The following is a 16,862-nucleotide window of genomic DNA, read 5'->3' as shown; positions in this document are numbered from 1 at the left end:
AAATGAACGACCGTCACGTGAGTCACTGGCATACACATATATCGCCCATCTCTATATTGTGAAAAGAAAGATAGCTTGAGATGCCGGCCATACGAGAAAAAAACGTATACCGAAAAATTCTAACGTTTAATATGGCAACACAGAAACCGGGCCAATAATCTCATTTTTCAATTTGATTTATATTCTGATATTTCTTACTTAATTTTCTAAAAATGAAACAAATTCGGTTAATTTAAGGAGCTGATCGTCGCCGGCCACACTCGACACTGTCTCTTTGGGGATGGGCAGAATGATGACTTGGTCACCGTCTTGTTCCTGCGTCCAATTCAATGCCGCACATGCACTTTTAAGCTCTTCCGCAGACATTTGTGTCATTTCCAGCAAGTTTTGTTCATAAATAGAAGCATACGCAGTGCCCATTAATGTGAAAAGTTCTTCACGTTGCTTAGCTAGGTGAAAATAAACTTATATAGTAACAATTTTATTACATATATCGCAATACTTACCTAACAAATCTTCAACAATGGGCTTCACATTTTCGGACCATTCAAACTTTATGTAATCGAAGAAATCTGATGAATCGTTCTTCTGTAGTGCCACAGTCAAGAGATGAAGTTGTGTCAGTTCTTTGTTCTCTTCCTTATTTTTTAAGTTGTCGGACATGCGCATCCATAGCAGTTTTGCCTTAGATCTGTGGATAATTCTGTAATCAATTGCGATTCATTGGATGGATATTTAATATTGGCATACAATTCACTTTGATAGAGATAAATTGCGAGCAGCTGAGCGTAGACTTCGGGACCCAGACCAATTTGCTGCAGGGAAAAAATTATCCATGTATTATTGTTTGTTATTGTGCCGCTTTAAAAAACAATATAGTCCTTACTTCCAGCTCATCGTTCTCCAACTTTTCCATCAATTCCTGGTACTTATAAACTTGCATTTTTAATAAATAAGAATTTTGTGATTATAAACAATGTAGCGATGCTAACCAAGCACTCAGTGTTGCCCTACGAAATATAGATTCGAAATGGTCTGGCAGCGTTTCGGTCAGTGCAGCCCTGTTTGCGTAGAGTTTAGCTGTCAGTGCGAAATTTGACAAGTCTCCAATTCTTTTCGGTGTGAAATAAAAACCATCAAGATGGGTCGTATGCACGCTCCTGGGTAAATACAAACATTTTAATGATTATAAGTTATCTTGTGCATGAATACTCAGTCTGAATTCCTGCTAAGTGGTATAACATTATATACTTAATACGATTTGGCTTTGATAGCTAAAGTGTTGTGTTTAAATTCGGGCATGCTGCAACGCACATGTTGCTTGGAGAGTTTGTCGTCACGTCATACCCGGTACTAACATACAACTTTTATTCCTTGCAGCAAGGGTATTTCCCAATCAGCGCTCCCGTACAGACGCACCGTTCCATCATGGCTGAAATTGAACGCCGAGGACGTAAAAGAACAGATCAAAAAGCTTGGAAAGAAGGGTCTGACACCATCCAAAATCGGTAAGTGTCACATTTGCTCTTTTATCATCTGATTAGTTTTTGTTTACCATACTGTTCAGGCATCATCCTGCGTGATTCCCATGGCGTGGCGCAAGTTCGTTTCGTCAATGGCAACAAAATTCTGCGTATTATGAAGTCGGTTGGTCTCAAGCCCGATATCCCCGAGGATCTGTATCACATGATTAAGAAGGCTGTGGCCATCCGTAAGCATTTGGAACGCAGCCGTAAAGATAAGGACGGAAAATTCCGCCTGATTTTGGTTGAGTCCAGAATTCATCGCTTGGCGCGCTACTACAAAACAAAGAGCGTATTGCCACCAAACTGGAAATACGAATCAAGCACTGCATCTGCTCTGGTTGCGTAAACCCGAAAACCTTGCATCTGAAAGTGTATCTTTAATTTTTGTGTGGCCACCTATCCATACAAGCAATAAATCTAATATGTGAAAGAAAAATGATAATTAATCCAAATTTTACAAATATAGTATATTTTTAAAGTTTTATGAAATAATATGAGATGAAAAGAGACAAAGTTAATAATGACAATTTTTTGAGTCTAAATTCAGTCATTTTCCTCTAAGGACTGTAATTTCTCAATTTCGATACGCAGCTCCACATTAGGCGTTAGGTGGTGAGGTTGTATTGGTGTTTTGCTAGCGCAGCCAAGCACCGGGCAAATTATGCCAATATTGTCTTTGATTAATCCGATAACCGAATCTTTGTCATAGTTGTGACCGCATATTGTATTACGTACTGGGTTTTTCATAATTGCTTTTGTCCATGGATCATTAAAATTGACAAAATTGCCTCCAGTTACAACGATGTCGGGATCGCTTGCATCTTCGGAGATAGATGTTGTGGTTCCAGCAATTTTTTCAAGTTCAGCTTTATAGTCCTTGTACTCTTTGGTGTTTTTTATATTTAGGCGACGCCTTTGCTCCTCCTCCCAATTTGTATTGAATGCGGTCATGAATCCATCTAAAGTTCTCTCAGATTTTGCGCTTTCCAATGCGGCAGTATATCGTTTGTGCAGCTCCTTCATCTTCAAAAGTTCCTCGCCAAAGCCAAGCCGCTCTTCAATATTTATATCAACATCAACTGCAAAACAAAATAATACTCAATGGTATGCGCGATTGAAATGGACTACTCAAACAAGTGATTTACTGCCACAATCCATTATAAACTTTGTTGTTTCCAAAATTCGGTTCTTTGATTTTTCAATCTCCTGCGTTAGGTCCATTATGATACAGTTTACAAAATCTTCACAAAATTAAATTTATGTTTACGCTGCTATTTGTAATTTTAATATGAACATATGGTCAGTCAGGTTCGAACTGGTTCCAACGATCTGGAATTTAAAAGAACCGTTGAACTAAATCTTTCGGTAAAGTTCAACTTTGAATAGAGTGCGAAATGGGTTGCAAGATGATTTCCATAATATTGATAAATATGTCAAGGAAGAGGCAATGCTGTATAAATACCCGCTACAAATATAATGAAACGTCGAACGATTGAAAGAAACTAACGAAACTACAATACAATTCATTCGGCAATATGACCTATATTTACCAACTTAAATAAGTAGTTTGCAGTGCTGAAAAATCCTACAGTCAGTGTTATACAAAATCAATACTATTTATCAATCTAAAATTGTAGACAATTTAAATTAGAACCGTTGCATTTGAGCTGTAACTGACATTTACATAACTTGTAATTATATAGGGAAAATATTGTTTTGTCAGACAGTCAAATCAAGATATAAGAAGGACTTGTAAAATTCAAACAGTGATAAGAAATGAGAGCGCCATGTGGAAGAGAGAGCGCAGCACTCTCTCTCTCTCTCTCTAAACAATTAGAAGCGCCACCGGTGTGGACGTTGGAGCAGCTGATTTTTCGCTACATGATTTAGATTGTGTTGAGCAGCTGAGCGTTAATGTGTTTCTTACGGATGGCAAGTGTCTTATTTGTAACTACAAGATTGAAAAGTGCGCACGTTTGCAAAGGCAAATGTTGTTTGTAAAGCAAAGATATAAGAACATAGAAATATAATTACGTTCTTTATCGTAATGTAAAACGTTTACAAACGTAATTCGTGGACAGCTGTGCTTTTGTGTGTGTTAGCCTTATCAAGTGTGACAAAAACAACTTAAAACGTTGTACATAAAGCGCCGACGCACTCAAAAATACGTAAGCATACGTACATATATGTATGTACATAGATGTACATGTACGTGTGTATGTATAACAATATATGTTTATGAACTTGAATCATTAATACCGCCCACTTCAATTATTCAATTATTATTTACTGATAAGAATTGAGTGCAGTTTGTCCCAATATATATTTAAATAAATTAAATTAGTGAACTTCAATTTGCAGTATATCGGGCAAAGTTTGTTTCGAAATGCAGTCTGTGAAAGCAGATAATTTGGCGCCAAATCCGCGCGAACGGGCAAGCTGTATATCTGCGCTTATGTTTTGGTAAGCATTGATTCTATATGCTAATGGTGTAGCATAATAAGTAAATAATATATTGTTTCCTTGGTGGGACTGTTTTATATATTAAGATTTCCTGCCGACATAAAACAGAAAGACATTGTGAGACAGTTTTATTACGCGTGATCTTTTAAATTTGCAACTCGAATCTGACAAGCCCTATCTATTATTATAATGATAAGATAAAAGTCAAACGTTTCCTCAATTACACAACATTTGAAATCGTAGATAAAGTGTCAAGTTCATGATGTCCAAATATCAAAATTCAAAAAATAAATTTTCTTTATTCACTTTAATTTCATGCATGAAAAAATTTAGATTATTAATATAATTGCAATTAATATGTGTGTACATGTTTGACAATTGGATTGCGTAGTATTTGTTAAATCAAACTGTTTTTTGTTATCGCTAATTGCGAACGAGTGTTTTTTGTTTATTCAATGAGTAGGCTTTTTTTATAAAGGCTCAAGTGAGATTTGTAGAATTTGTTACCTGAGCACGTCTATAGGCATTTTTAGCGAAATATAATAGATACCGCACTAAATATGTTCATAACACACTTTATAAGTATTTAATATCTGTGTGCATGTGTTTAATTTTTTGGTAATCAAAACGATAAGATTACTTCAAATTCCAATAACGTTCCAAATCCCTGACCTATGATGGCCAAACTTAATTAAAGAATCTATAAGGCTTCCGAAATATTTTTTGAATGAAGCCAATAAAATACTTCGATGTTCAATTAGTTAATTATTAATTAGTTTTGCTTAACTGAATCTTCATTCGTTGGAAGCTTTTACATATGTACATATAAAAATATGTAGTTCATTCAAGAACTCTCACATCACAAAATTCCTACAGCAGCCTTTTGATATGGTAGTCCAATTTGACTTCCACTCTGCATCGCTATTGGGTATAACAAAAAGTGTACCAATATCGAAATACGAACCCAATATATGGGTAAACAAAAGTTGTTACACAAGAACCTGATCCTATGGCAGCTATATGATAAAGATGTCCGATTTGGCTCAAATAAAAGTACCATTTCCTTAATTTGAAAATTGTGTTGGAATAGTTTCCGAAACAAAGAAGTTATTGCAGTTTTTGTTGAATTGACTACAACTGGAAGTTACTGGTAATTAGCCAAGTAACTGAACTCTATGCTAGTTAGTTTTATTTTGAAAAAATATGCTCAAACATGGCAAATGTCAGGCTTGAGCTAAAGGTACTATGTTTGAAAGAAATGTAATTATAATTTATTTATTTAAATAAATTAATCTTCGATCAAAAGAAGACATATAGTATTCTCCATCTCATTAAATTTTACTTTTTTGAATAAAGTGCTTATGTATAATTGCTATGAAAGTAACAATTTAGAGCAGGGCATAGATTATACCTTTTTTAATATTTATATTTATAGAGCAATAACATGTCTTTTATGACCTCTAATTTAATCGGTTCTTTAAAGTATGTAAGAATATCCATTATCGTTTGTTCAGAAAGATCCGAATGGAGTTGTGCAGCGCGTAATCAGTTGTATATCTGTTGAGCAGAAGAGGCAAAAGTTTTTTGAGAGTTGATTTTGATTTTCTTGACGCGATCCCATTTCTCTGCAGTTTATGTAACTAAGTACTATTGAGATGATTGAATTGTTTGGAACAACGTTTTATGAATTAAATAACACTATTGGTGTTGTTTATGATATTAAAGATGTGGAGTTTAAAGTTCAGCTTGTAATCATAAAGTTCTCCAAGATCGTGTTAGTTGTATGCTTTAATATCCATAAAAGCAACTCCAAGGACTATCTGGCTGGTCTATGTGAGATCGCTACGATGAAATGAAATATTTAAAAATCATTTGAAACATTTATTTGTATGTCTTTTACAGTTATGCACTGCCTATACTTTTTAAAGGGCGCAAGAAGACATTGCAGCCGACTGATTTATACAATGCCTTGCCTGAGCATAGGGCCAGCAATTTGGGCGATGTACTTTATAAGACTTGGCAGGCCGAAGTAGAGGCGAGTCGTCGCAATGAAAAAGAACCCAGTCTTGTAAAAGTAATTTTTCGGGTTTTTGGATTTCAATTATTTGTTTCGGGTCTATTGCTTGCGGTTCTAGAACTAGGGACCAGGTAAGTGCTTTTCTTGAATATTCAATTTTGTACTTGTAGATTGGCTAAATTTTATTTTGTTCGACTGTACAGAGCTACCACGCCGCTTCTTCTGGCTGGACTTATATCTGAATTTACCCGAGCTGGGAACGGAAACGATCTGAAGACGCAACTTTATGCGGCAGGTCTGATCACGTGCATCATTGCCAGTGTCCTAATTACTCATCCCTTTATGATGGGCATGATGCATCTGGCAATGAAAATGCGAGTGGCCATGAGTAGCGCGGTTTATCGAAAGTCTTTACGATTAAGCAAGACGGCCTTGGGCGATACAACTACCGGACAAGTTGTAAACCTTATCTCAAACGATTTGGGGCGCTTTGATCGAGCACTTATCCATTTACATTTTCTCTGGCTGGCACCATTAGAGCTTCTGTTTGCCTCGTATTTTATGTACCAAATGATTGGCGCCTCCACCTTTTATGGGATAACCATAATGCTACTCTTTTTGCCGCTGCAGACATACCTGGGAAAGCTGACATCTGTACTACGGATGCGTACAGCTTTGCGAACCGATAAGCGTGTTCGCATGATGAATGAAATTATATTGGGAATACAGGTAAGATATGTACAAGTATATTCATATATTTTCTCTCGTATTGTTATTTAAAATATTGGAAATTATTAGCCATCCTGAACAACAGAATAGATTATTTTCCTAACTTGTACTCCATAATTGTGTTGCAGGTTATCAAAATGTACGCCTGGGAGAAACCCTTTGGAAAACTCATTGAACAGGCACGTCGCAGTGAAATGGGCGAAATTCGAAAGGTTAACTATTTGCGGGGAGTTCTGCTTTCCTTTGAGATCACACTCTCACGCATTGCCATATTCGCCAGTCTGGTCGGCTTTGTGCTAATGGGTGAGCAGCTGACAGCAGAGAAGGCCTTTTTTGTGACTGCCTTTTATAATATTCTGCGTCGCACGGTTACCAAGTTCTTTCCCCAGGGCATCTCTCAATTGGCGGAGCTTTTGGTATCGCTTCGTCGAATCAAGGTATTCCTAATGCGTGATGAGACAAACGTGCGTGACAAATCAGAGGATGTGGAAGAAGAGGAGGAGGATGTGTTGCTGGAGAAGAATAAGGAATCTGGAGCACTGATTGCTAATAATACAGCAGCAGTCTTAAATGGCAATGCAGTGATATCCTCAAATCTTGATACTGTCGATGTGGGTGTCGATATAAAGCATTTAAAGGCCAGATGGAATACGGACCTCAGTGATCCCGTATTGGATGATATAAACATGTCGTTAAAACGTCAACAGCTGGTGGCTGTCATTGGACCTGTGGGCTCTGGAAAGTCTAGCCTTATACAGGCTATACTTGGCGAGCTGCCTGCCGAAGAAGGAACGCTGGAGGTGCATGGCAGTTACTCATATGCCTCACAAGAACCATGGCTCTTTACGGGCACTGTGCGTGAAAACATACTTTTCGGATTGGCCATGGATAGGCATCGTTATCGAACTGTGGTCAAAAAATGTGCATTGGATCGGGACTTTGAACTGTTGCCCTACGGAGATCAGACCATTGTGGGTGAGCGGGGCGCCTCTTTGTCGGGCGGCCAGAAGGCGAGAATAAGTTTAGCGCGTGCCGTTTATCGAAAGGCAAATATCTATCTACTCGACGATCCATTGAGTGCGGTAGATACGCATGTAGGCCGCCATTTATTCGATTATTGTATTCGGGACTATCTAAAGCATAAATTAGTCATCTTGGTTACCCATCAACTACAATTCTTAGAGCATGCTGATTTAATAGTCGTAATGGACAAGGGAAAGGTAAATACATTAACCCACAATCCTATTTAATTTTATTAAACATAATTTAACATTTTTATATTTATTGTGCCTAGGTAACCATGGGAACTTATGAGCATATGCTTAATAGTGGCCAGGACTTTACGCAATTGCTGGCGCAAAGTCATGAAAATTCAAATCCAGATTCGGAGAAAGAAACCGAGAAAAATTCTGCAGCAGCAGGTGATTACAAACGTCAAGAAAGTCAACAGAGCAAAGGCAGCAGCAAACGTCTGAACAGTGTCTCCTCTGTGGACTCCTCTCTGGATTCTTCTCTGGATATATCAGAAAAGAAGGAAGCCCATCAAGTTCAAGAAGTACGCGGAGGCGGCCAAATCGGTTTGGGGATGTACCAAAAGTATTTCAGCAGCAGTGGTTTTGTAACTTTCGCGATAATGCTATTCCTCTGCATAGCTACTCAGGTGATGGCTTCGGGCGGAGATTACTTTGTTTCGTATTGGTAAGTGAATGGGGTTTTTGTCTGCATTTTCTAGAATTTGTAGAATTTTATAACGAATCCCATTACTATTTCAGGGTTAAAAACAACAATCAAGAGGATCAGACGGTGGACATCTGGTACTTCACAGCCATTAATGGAGCGATTATTATATTGGCATTGCTGCGCACATTCCTATTCTTTAATGTGGCAATGCACTCCTCAACCAATTTACACAATACTATGTTCCGTGCGGTCTCCCGTGCTGCCCTTTATTTCTTTCACACAAATCCGTCCGGACGAATACTCAATCGCTTCTCCATGGATCTGGGTCAGGTGGATGAAGTCCTGCCACTGGTTATGATAGACTGCATACAGATGTTTCTCACTTTGGCGGGTATTATTATGGTGCTATGTGTTACAAATCCTTGGTACCTGATCAACACAATTTTGATGTTACTATCGTTTTATTACATACGCGAGTTTTATCTGAACACGTCCCGGAATGTGAAACGTCTGGAGGCAGTGGCACGTTCCCCGATGTACTCCCATTTGGGCGCCACTTTAAATGGTCTGTCAACGGTACGAGCTTTGGGAGCACAGAAAATGCTGATAGCCGAGTATGATAACTATCAGGATTTGCATAGTTCTGGATACTATACATTTCTTTCGACAAGTCGCGCATTTGGCTACTATTTGGATTGTTTTTGCATCATTTATGTGGTCATCATAATTGTGAATAATTTTATAACTCCACCAACAAGTCCAGGACAAATAGGACTGGCCATTACACAGGCCATGTCCATGACTGGTATGGTGCAATGGGGCATGCGGCAGTCGGCAGAGTTGGAGAATTCTATGACCTCCGTGGAGCGTGTAGTGGAGTATAAAAATTTGGAACCAGAAGGCGAATTCGAATCGCCAGCGGGCAAGCAACCTCCAGCTAGCTGGCCCGAAAGTGGTGAAGTTGTGGCCGATGAATTAAGTCTGAGATATAGTCCCGATCCCAAGACTGAGTGTGTACTGAAATCGCTAAACTTTTCCATCAAAGCGCGTGAAAAAGTGGGCGTCGTGGGAAGAACTGGTGCAGGAAAATCTTCTCTTATAAATGCACTGTTTCGCTTGTCCTTTAATGATGGTTCCGTATTAATTGATAAGCGCGACACTGAGGAAATGGGCTTGCATGATCTGCGTAGTAAGATCTCCATAATTCCTCAGGAACCAGTCTTATTCTCTGGCACTATGCGGTACAATTTGGACCCATTCGAACAGTATCCCGATGCCAAGTTGTGGGAGGCTTTGGATGAGGTATGTAATAAAATATTTTTCCTAGAATTTTTTTGAAAACCTTTCGCTTTCCAGGTGCATTTAAAAGATGCGATCTCAGAGTTGCCCACCGGCTTGCAAAGCCACATTTCAGAAGGTGGTTCCAACTTCAGCGTTGGACAGCGTCAATTAGTTTGTTTGGCACGCGCAATTCTGCGTGAGAATCGTATATTAGTAATGGATGAAGCTACGGCTAATGTGGATCCTCAAACTGATGCCTTAATACAGACAACGATTAGAAAGAAGTTCAAGGATTGCACAGTTCTAACCATTGCCCATCGTCTTCATACGGTAATGGACTCGGATAGGATAATGGTAATGGATGCAGGGCATGTGGTCGAATTTGATACGCCCTATGAGCTTTTGACAAACTCCAAAAATAAGGTGTTTTATGGTATGGTTATGCAGACGGGAAAGGCGACTTTTGAGCATTTACTTAAAATGGCGCAGGAGGCAAGTGAAAAAGTTTAAAGCCCTTTCTTAATAATATTAAATTTGGTTTCCACAGGCTCATGAGGAAAGGACGCAACAAGGAAGGTTGGAGTAGCTCAATATGTTTAAATGTACATTATTCCATATTTAAGAACAAATGAAAATAGCAATAATTTGTTGTACCTCTATACACACGTACCTATGTACTTATACGAGTTTACTCTGTGAATATACATACATACATACTATATATATATATATATATTTATATATACATATTTTTTGTAATGTTGCATTACCGTTGAAAAAATAAATAAATAAAAAATGAAATAAATTCATGCATCCAAAGTGAAGAGAAATAGGAAAACCTGCAAGTCAGAGAAAAGTTCAAACCCAGCAGAAACGGAAAGGGACTAGTGTTTATCGATAAATAATACACAAATAAACTATCGTAATACAGATAGCTTGTGCGGCATAGACAATCAGCTGACGGTTGCGGCGCTAAAGGAAATGCGTAATAATTGTGTTTTTAAATTACGATTTGTGAATGTTTCGAATATTACACAAAATGAGCAAGAAAACAGAAAAAATATCATTAGCTCGTAGTTTGGCCAAACAGTCAAAAATAATTAAGCCGGACTTTGTTGTCAGCAAACAGGAGCAAAACTTACAGGTAAGTAAACGCTTTAATTATTTGTTGCTTTTACAGTTTGTGTATATTTAAAGGACATCGAAGACTTGATGCCTGATGCTGAAAATGCTCGACGCTACTTTTCACCCATACAAACCCGCAAACAACGGCAACAAAATGCAACAGCTACAGCTGCGAGAAAAGAAGTACCCACTAAAAAGCAACGCCAATCTAGCGACAACTCGGTCGAAATTACGACGGTCAATGTTTTTGCGTTTAAGAAAAAATTATTGAAAAATGAACCGCCCAGTTTGGTTCGGTGCTCTGATGTAGTACAAGAATTTAATCCAAACGCTGCAGCTAATATCAAAATCGAAGCAAGTGAATTTAAAAATCAAACTATGCAAGCTACTTCAGTTTCCAAATTGGTGAAAATTGAAGAACTACAAGATTCTAAGCCTCTAATTGCTAGTGTTAAAACCGAACCAACCGAATGTGAGGCTTTGATCCCCAATGTTGCATCTGTTATTAAAAGCGAAGCTAATATAATTAAAAGTCAAGTTCCAGATGCAGTATTAGAACTCAAAGAAACGAAGAAGTTGGGTCCAACTATTTGGTGGCATCAACACTTGGAAAATATACGATTAATGCGTTCAAAAAGTGCTGCGCCCGTAGATACTATGGGTTGTCATCAATGCGCCGATGAAAATGCAGATGATAAGGTATATATAAATTTGAAATTATCGTTAATTCGTTTTAATGCAATAATCAAACCTCAACAGACTCAAAGGTTTCATAAATTAGTCGCCCTTATGCTGTCCAGCCAAACCAAGGATGAGACCACCTTTCAAGCTATGAATCGTTTAAAAGCTCGGACGCTAACACCTGCTAATATTTTGTCCATGCCTGTTAACGATTTGGAGCAGCTTGTACATCCAGTGTCCTTCTATAAGGTAGAAGAACGCTTTAAAACTAGTTGAACTTTTATTTTTAATTCCATTTTCTTGAACAGAACAAATCCAAGTACCTCAAACAAACGGCACAGATATTGCTCGACAAATACGATGGAGACATTCCAAATAATGTCAAGGAACTCATTGCTTTACCCGGCGTTGGTCCAAAAATGGCACACATATGCATGGCAACTGCTTGGAATGAGGTGACTGGCATTGGTGTCGATGTTCATGTTCATCGAATTTCCAATCGTTTGGGGTGGTCGAAATCAAAGGAACCCGAGCAAACGAGAGCAACTTTGGAAAGCTGGTTGCCCCGTGAACTCTGGTCGGAAGTTAATCATTTATTTGTGGGCTTTGGTCAAACTATTTGTACACCTGTTAGGCCGAATTGCACAAATTGCCTAAATATTGATATTTGCCCTTCTGCTGATAAAAGTGCAAAAGCAAAGGCAGTTTTAAATTCAAAATCACAATAATATTGCAAATAATAACATTGATAAACTTTGTTTTATAATGAATATAATTAAATTAGTTATTGGTGCCATAAATTGCAACGTTTAACTACTTATCTTTAAATACATACATTGCTCATTGCTATATAACTTCGGAGGCTTGTCGAACAGCTGGCTTTTACTATGAGTTGGCATCTCGCCTAAAGTTAATCAGCATTTGGCGGGAATCCGGCTTTTAGGAAGATTAGTTGTGAAATTTGCAACGCAATTCGTAATATTTATATAAAATTTTTCGCAAAATGAATGATTCGTGTAAGTTATTTAAGGATTGAATAGAGAATACTTTATTATTAATAATTACTCTTCCTGCAGTCGGTGATTTCAATGCCACTCAAACGGCAACTGGCGGCGCCGCTTCTGAACCAAAGTCAGAGGTATGTGAGAGTTTTACAAGTAGTTTTGCAACTGATATCTAATGAAATACAATTTTAGGGAGTTGCATCTGTGCTAATAAGGCAGGTCAACGAATCGCCCGATTCTAATTTTTCCATGTTTGGTCAAACATTTGGCATGGTTTGCATTGTGGGGATTTTGCGCGACATAGAGACGTCTTCCACGAAAATCACGTACTTGGTGGAGGATCATACTGGACGCATTAATGTACATTTATGGCTGGAAGAAGGCGATGCATTAAAAGCGCCCGACTTAATGGTGAACAATTATATGAAAATATTTGGTACTGTACGTGGTCAGGGGGGCCAGAAAACTATAATGGCATTTAGCTTGACTCCCGTCACGGATGCGAATGAGCTGTCCACTCATCTGCTGGAGGCGTTGCTTATGCGCTACAAGATAGAAGAGTTCAAGGCTAAAGACGATGGCGGCATGGGTATGAGCAGTGGCGTCGGCGGCATGGGTATGGGAGTCTCTAGGATGGAAACAGATGGCGATGCTGCAGTATCAGGACTTGACGATAAACAGCAGGCTGTCTATCAAGCCATTAAGAAAAATGTTTCCAACGAGGGCATCAGTCGACGTGAACTGAAGAGCAAATTCTCGCACATAAGCGATACCCAATTAAAGTAAGTAATTAATTTTTTTTAATTTGCTAAAAGTTAACCTTTGCTTACTGCTTTATTTTTAGTGAAATCTTGGAGTTCATGATTTCGGAGGGTCACATTTATTCCAGCATTGATCCCGATCATTTTATAAGCACAATGTAAATAATATAAGGTTTGTCCAAGAATTAAATATATATGTAATAAGGTTTTTCGAATTTAGTTGTACAATATTTGCTTTGAATTCATATATTTTTATAGTTTGAAATGTTCTTTTGCTATCAAAATCAATGTCTTATCTGAAATTTATTAAGTTGTATAGCTGCAATAGAAACGATCGATGGGAAATTACTGTTAGTCGAATAACGCTTTTGTTTATGACGATAGTGAAGCAAATAGTTCATTTAGTTTTTAAACTTAAATTAGGGTTAGGTATTGGTACTGGACGCCGCTCTTTTATTGTACTCGTTTGTTGTATTTCGATTTTTTTGGTCAACAAAAGTGCGCAGCCCATAACTGTAACTGGGATTTTTAAGCTGGGTGCTGATGAAATAAAGGCCATTTTTGGTTTCCAGGCTAAATAAGCAATTACTACCCATGTTTGAGTTCTGGAAAGGTGTATGGGTAAGACTTGTTTTCTTAGTCTCTGAAAAACTGAAGTTAGGATAGGTATCTTATTGGCATATCCATTTTATTTTCATTTGATTATTAAAAGGAACTTTCGCAAACCTTATAACGATTATAATATTTTCATTTGATTATTAAAAGGAACTTTCGCAAACCTTATAACGATTATAATATGGGCTGTTTTCGAAGATGTCATTTATTTATAATCAAATCATTTTAAATGATTTGTCGTTGTTGCATCACATTTCAAAACAACTTTATTTATATGATCTTATATAAAAGCTGTGATGTAACTCTAAACTCAAATACAAATCTTCTCGCAATAGAAATGGTTTTAGGCATCGCCGAGGACCAATTGATTTCAGCTTTTTGAATATTTGATTTTTTATCACCTTAACCTATTTAAAATCTTATCATTTTAAAGTTTTACGATATCGGTGTTGGCGTGAAGAATAGATTATACACATTGTGACTATTTCGCTGTTTCAGTTACCTGTTGGATATAGACGTTGAAACATGAAGCTTTTCTTTGCTCTCGCTTTACTCTGCTTTGGGGCCATAGGCGGTCAAGCTGGTACAGTAAACAACAGCACCAACATCAACAACATTAATATTGGGCAACGTTGAAGACCTAAAATTATAAGTTTTTTCTTATTGGCCTTGGCAGTATCAATATCTTTTAGGGATTTTAAACCATCTTTCATAAGATTTGAGAGGTCTTTTTGTAATAAGAAATAAAGAAAGGACATATAGAAAAATAATATTTGCATACTATGAACAGCTTGGTTTTCTACGTATTGGAGAGATAGGCATATAAATTAGTGGTGATACTTAAGAATTCAAACCAAAATAGTCAAAAATTAAACTTTTGGTACCGATAGTGAAACAATTTCAAAAAGACATCAAACGAAGAAGTTGTACCTTAAGCTCGCTACAATCTCAAACATTTTCTTATTCTTAAAAGTTCTATGATGGTTATTGCTAGCATTATTATATAAAAATATTTAGAGAGTTAGGTTTTTACGTCAGCGGAAAAAATTCATTAAAGAAAACTTCATGGTGCGAACATTTGGCCTTATATTGAAATGGAAACTCTTGTAGCGAAATAGTTCAATACAGACATCAGATCATCATGAAGCTATTCATAATTCTCGCTTTGTTCTACTTTGGAGCCGTAGCTGGTCAACAAAGCGACAGTAACATAAATGTTAACAACAACTCGATCAGCATTGGGCAACGTTAACAACGTTATTAAACACCGGAAGAATTAACATACCATATTTTAGATCTTTAGATTTAAATGGAGTTTCATTAAAGAATTAGATCTAATTCAGATAAATCTAGTTTTATTCAAAATTTCATCTGTGTCTATGATAAAATACGAACTGTCCTCTTATCAAATATTTATTGTTTAAAGTTATTAAAATCAGAAAACATAAAAAAAGATGGAGGGCTACATTTCTTAGTGATGTGGTTGTTCTAACTTAATAATTAATGTGTAGATTAGATATTTTAAAAATTTGAAATATCCTGGGCTCATGGAATGAAAACTCTTCACCGAATTACTTGAAAGCAGACATCAGAACAGTATGAAAACTAACACTTTAAGAAATACTTTAGGGGCTGAAAGCTTAGTTGAAGAAAATAAGCCTGATTCTTAGATTAAAATGAAGTCTTATTAAAGTATATTGAAGATCTTATTTATAATATAATTAGCGTTTTTTTCTTTCAAATGTTTACCTGTGTCTAGGATGAGACACGAACTATTGAAGAGTTTTGAAAGTGTTTTACCACTCCTGATGATGTGGCTGTTACTTATTGGACGATTACATCATTTTTTCAATTATGAAAATCGTCTACTAAGATATGGCACCAGAAAAATGTAATTATATTTGCTTCATGCTACGATATACTTGGGCTTATATTAGAATGAAATTATACAAAATTTGTTGAAAACAGACATCAGATCATGAACTACCTTTATAGTAGTTTTTAAATAGGTTGAGCTGGCTGGGTAAGCGAATTGATAAACGCATTTGCATAAAGGTTAATAAAAACTTATATGCATGGAGTGGTTTCTATGTCAGACAAAGGCTACATCATATCCTGATTCCTACGTTTTTGGTTTTCTCCACTGGCTCTTTGAAGAGTCCAGCTTGTATAGGCCTCTGAGAGCTGACCGGAATGGGTCGAGCGCTTGTTGCTGCCAGGCAGGCATTATGTTACACATATGTATGTATGTATGTACATTGTACATAATTGTATGTGTGAAATTTGTATGATGGTATGCTGGTGTGTATATATTTTGAGGCGGAATAATTTACAAATAAATAAACTTGTTACTAATATATTTTCTTTATTCTAAAGAAATTTAATTTAACAATTTAGTTTGTTTGGAATGAAAGAAACACTTCATTATTGTTTTTTCTTTCTCTGACATATTCCAGCACAAAAACAACGCATGAGACGTCAAAACAATAACAATATTGCTGGCCGTTTGCTCACGAAACGTGTGAGTAGCAAGATCGAAAGTGACGACACGAACTTTGAAGAGAGATAGCGAAAAATAGTGCTGGAGAACTGTAATGCTTCGATAACCATAGGACGATGTCGCCGCACGCTTGTGAGTGTCAAAAGGGCCCATAAACTCGAAACCATTGACATTATAGAAAATGCGGATTTATATGTACCTAAAAATAGTTACTGTCAAGGTTAGTAAAGTTGTATTGCTAATTTTTTTAATTATTCAAGAATTTGCCCTTTTTTAAATTTAATTTTGTTAAAATTGATTGATTTTCTGATTGATTGGTGATCAACGTAGACCGCACGGTAAAAGATAGGAAGCTGAAATTTGGACTCATGTATCCTTTCCAAAGTTTGTTTGAACAATTTTCATTTTTCCACCGATCAACTTCAAACTTGGTTTTTATAATCTTTTGAAGAATACAAAAAATACTGCATAATGTAAATT

The 16,862-nt window shown here is 36.9% G+C and overlaps 7 protein-coding genes across 11 annotated transcripts in view; 5 read left to right on the top strand and 2 right to left on the bottom strand.

Moving 5' to 3' along the window:
• Window positions 1–158: 158 nt before the first annotated feature.
• LOC115625663 (COP9 signalosome complex subunit 8) lies at window positions 159–1,113 on the bottom strand. The gene is made up of 4 exons (XM_030520796.1): window positions 887–1,113; window positions 751–815; window positions 507–691; window positions 159–449 (listed from the first exon to the last, which is right to left on the bottom strand). Exons 1-4 carry the CDS (start codon window positions 941–943, stop codon window positions 199–201), a joined length of 558 nt encoding a protein of 185 aa, XP_030376656.1. The 5' UTR covers window positions 944–1,113; the 3' UTR covers window positions 159–198.
• LOC115625664 (40S ribosomal protein S13) lies at window positions 1,037–1,978 on the top strand. The gene is made up of 3 exons (XM_030520797.1): window positions 1,037–1,164; window positions 1,381–1,508; window positions 1,568–1,978. The coding sequence occupies exons 1-3, from the start codon at window positions 1,142–1,144 to the stop codon at window positions 1,870–1,872; spliced, it is 456 nt and encodes a 151-aa protein (XP_030376657.1). The 5' UTR covers window positions 1,037–1,141; the 3' UTR covers window positions 1,873–1,978.
• On the bottom strand, window positions 1,973–2,798 carry LOC115625662 (E3 SUMO-protein ligase NSE2-like). 2 transcript variants are annotated; one of them, XM_030520794.1, is made up of 2 exons: window positions 2,672–2,798; window positions 1,973–2,605 (listed from the first exon to the last, which is right to left on the bottom strand). In XM_030520794.1, the coding sequence occupies exons 1-2, from the start codon at window positions 2,745–2,747 to the stop codon at window positions 2,070–2,072; spliced, it is 612 nt and encodes a 203-aa protein (XP_030376654.1). In that variant the 5' UTR covers window positions 2,748–2,798; the 3' UTR covers window positions 1,973–2,069. The 2 variants fall into 2 exon arrangements, with proteins under 2 accessions (XP_030376654.1, XP_030376655.1); XM_030520795.1 differs by having other exon boundaries at window positions 2,661–2,675.
• An 879-nt stretch (window positions 2,799–3,677) lies between these two features.
• LOC115625796 (probable multidrug resistance-associated protein lethal(2)03659) lies at window positions 3,678–10,439 on the top strand. Of its 2 annotated transcripts, XM_030520973.1 has the most exons (9): window positions 3,678–3,694; window positions 3,888–3,989; window positions 5,892–6,137; window positions 6,210–6,735; window positions 6,864–7,955; window positions 8,030–8,433; window positions 8,508–9,717; window positions 9,772–10,188; window positions 10,244–10,439. In XM_030520973.1, exons 2-9 carry the CDS (start codon window positions 3,913–3,915, stop codon window positions 10,280–10,282), a joined length of 4,011 nt encoding a protein of 1,336 aa, XP_030376833.1. In that variant the 5' UTR covers window positions 3,678–3,694; window positions 3,888–3,912; the 3' UTR covers window positions 10,283–10,439. The 2 variants fall into 2 exon arrangements, with proteins under 2 accessions (XP_030376833.1, XP_030376834.1); XM_030520974.1 differs by lacking the exons at window positions 3,678–3,694; window positions 3,888–3,989; window positions 5,892–6,137; window positions 6,210–6,735 and having other exon boundaries at window positions 6,938–7,038; window positions 7,113–7,955; window positions 10,244–10,374.
• Window positions 10,440–10,673: 234 nt separating this feature from the next.
• On the top strand, window positions 10,674–12,302 carry LOC115625962 (endonuclease III-like protein 1). 2 transcript variants are annotated; one of them, XM_030521204.1, is made up of 4 exons: window positions 10,674–10,840; window positions 10,894–11,520; window positions 11,581–11,751; window positions 11,811–12,302. In XM_030521204.1, the coding sequence occupies exons 1-4, from the start codon at window positions 10,715–10,717 to the stop codon at window positions 12,228–12,230; spliced, it is 1,344 nt and encodes a 447-aa protein (XP_030377064.1). In that variant the 5' UTR covers window positions 10,674–10,714; the 3' UTR covers window positions 12,231–12,302. The 2 variants fall into 2 exon arrangements, with proteins under 2 accessions (XP_030377064.1, XP_030377065.1); XM_030521205.1 differs by lacking the exon at window positions 10,674–10,840 and having other exon boundaries at window positions 11,214–11,293; window positions 11,355–11,520.
• A 126-nt stretch (window positions 12,303–12,428) lies between these two features.
• LOC115625730 (replication protein A 32 kDa subunit-B) lies at window positions 12,429–16,481 on the top strand. 2 transcript variants are annotated; one of them, XM_030520882.1, is made up of 5 exons: window positions 12,429–12,518; window positions 12,579–12,640; window positions 12,699–13,288; window positions 13,351–13,439; window positions 16,339–16,481. In XM_030520882.1, exons 1-4 carry the CDS (start codon window positions 12,506–12,508, stop codon window positions 13,427–13,429), a joined length of 744 nt encoding a protein of 247 aa, XP_030376742.1. In that variant the 5' UTR covers window positions 12,429–12,505; the 3' UTR covers window positions 13,430–13,439; window positions 16,339–16,481. The 2 variants fall into 2 exon arrangements, with proteins under 2 accessions (XP_030376742.1, XP_030376741.1); XM_030520881.1 differs by lacking the exon at window positions 16,339–16,481 and having other exon boundaries at window positions 12,430–12,518; window positions 13,351–13,482.
• Window positions 16,482–16,555: 74 nt separating this feature from the next.
• The window catches only part of LOC115625729, a 48,154-nt gene continuing 47,847 nt past the window's right edge, over window positions 16,556–16,862 (top strand). Inside the window, exon 1 of the mRNA XM_030520879.1 lies at window positions 16,556–16,602. The gene's annotated coding sequence lies outside the window, so the exon portion shown is untranslated. The remainder of the gene's footprint in view (window positions 16,603–16,862) is intronic.

Source organism: Scaptodrosophila lebanonensis, unplaced genomic scaffold (assembly GCF_003285725.1).
Source record: "Scaptodrosophila lebanonensis strain 11010-0011.00,11010-0021.00 unplaced genomic scaffold, SlebRS2 tig00000080-arrow-pilon, whole genome shotgun sequence".
Taxonomy (NCBI): domain Eukaryota; kingdom Metazoa; phylum Arthropoda; class Insecta; order Diptera; family Drosophilidae; genus Scaptodrosophila; species Scaptodrosophila lebanonensis.
The sequence above is the reverse complement of the archived record's forward strand: the minus strand, read 5'-3'. Positions and strand labels throughout refer to the sequence as shown.

Excerpts from the sequence above, each read along its gene's own strand:
- LOC115625663 (XM_030520796.1), bottom strand. The coding sequence starts at position 943 with ATGCAAGTTTATAAGTACCAGGAATTGATGGAAAAGTTGGAGAACGAT. Across the intron at positions 816-886 it reads TGGAGAACGATGAGCTGGAA|CAAATTGGTCTGGGTCCCGA; the intron begins GTAAGGACTATA and ends TTTTCCCTGCAG. Across the intron at positions 692-750 it reads TATCTCTATCAAAGTGAATT|ATCTAAGGCAAAACTGCTAT; the intron begins GTATGCCAATAT and ends AATTATCCACAG.
- LOC115625664 (XM_030520797.1), top strand. The coding sequence starts at position 1,142 with ATGGGTCGTATGCACGCTCCTGG. Across the intron at positions 1,165-1,380 it reads GGTCGTATGCACGCTCCTGG|CAAGGGTATTTCCCAATCAG; the intron begins GTAAATACAAAC and ends TATTCCTTGCAG. Across the intron at positions 1,509-1,567 it reads TCTGACACCATCCAAAATCG|GCATCATCCTGCGTGATTCC; the intron begins GTAAGTGTCACA and ends CATACTGTTCAG.
- LOC115625662 (XM_030520794.1), bottom strand. The coding sequence starts at position 2,747 with ATGGACCTAACGCAGGAGATTGAAAAATCAAAGAACCGAATTTTGGAA. Across the intron at positions 2,606-2,671 it reads GTTTATAATGGATTGTGGCA|TTGATGTTGATATAAATATT; the intron begins GTAAATCACTTG and ends TTTGTTTTGCAG.
- LOC115625796 (XM_030520973.1), top strand. The coding sequence starts at position 3,913 with ATGCAGTCTGTGAAAGCAGATAATTTGGCGCCAAATCCGCGCGAACGG. Across the intron at positions 7,956-8,029 it reads TCGTAATGGACAAGGGAAAG|GTAACCATGGGAACTTATGA; the intron begins GTAAATACATTA and ends TATTGTGCCTAG. Across the intron at positions 9,718-9,771 it reads TGTGGGAGGCTTTGGATGAG|GTGCATTTAAAAGATGCGAT; the intron begins GTATGTAATAAA and ends TTCGCTTTCCAG.
- LOC115625962 (XM_030521204.1), top strand. The coding sequence starts at position 10,715 with ATGTTTCGAATATTACACAAAATGAGCAAGAAAACAGAAAAAATATCA. Across the intron at positions 10,841-10,893 it reads AACAGGAGCAAAACTTACAG|GACATCGAAGACTTGATGCC; the intron begins GTAAGTAAACGC and ends GTATATTTAAAG. Across the intron at positions 11,752-11,810 it reads ATCCAGTGTCCTTCTATAAG|AACAAATCCAAGTACCTCAA; the intron begins GTAGAAGAACGC and ends TTTCTTGAACAG.
- LOC115625730 (XM_030520882.1), top strand. Across the intron at positions 12,641-12,698 it reads CTTCTGAACCAAAGTCAGAG|GGAGTTGCATCTGTGCTAAT; the intron begins GTATGTGAGAGT and ends ATACAATTTTAG. Across the intron at positions 13,289-13,350 it reads ATAAGCGATACCCAATTAAA|TGAAATCTTGGAGTTCATGA; the intron begins GTAAGTAATTAA and ends CTTTATTTTTAG.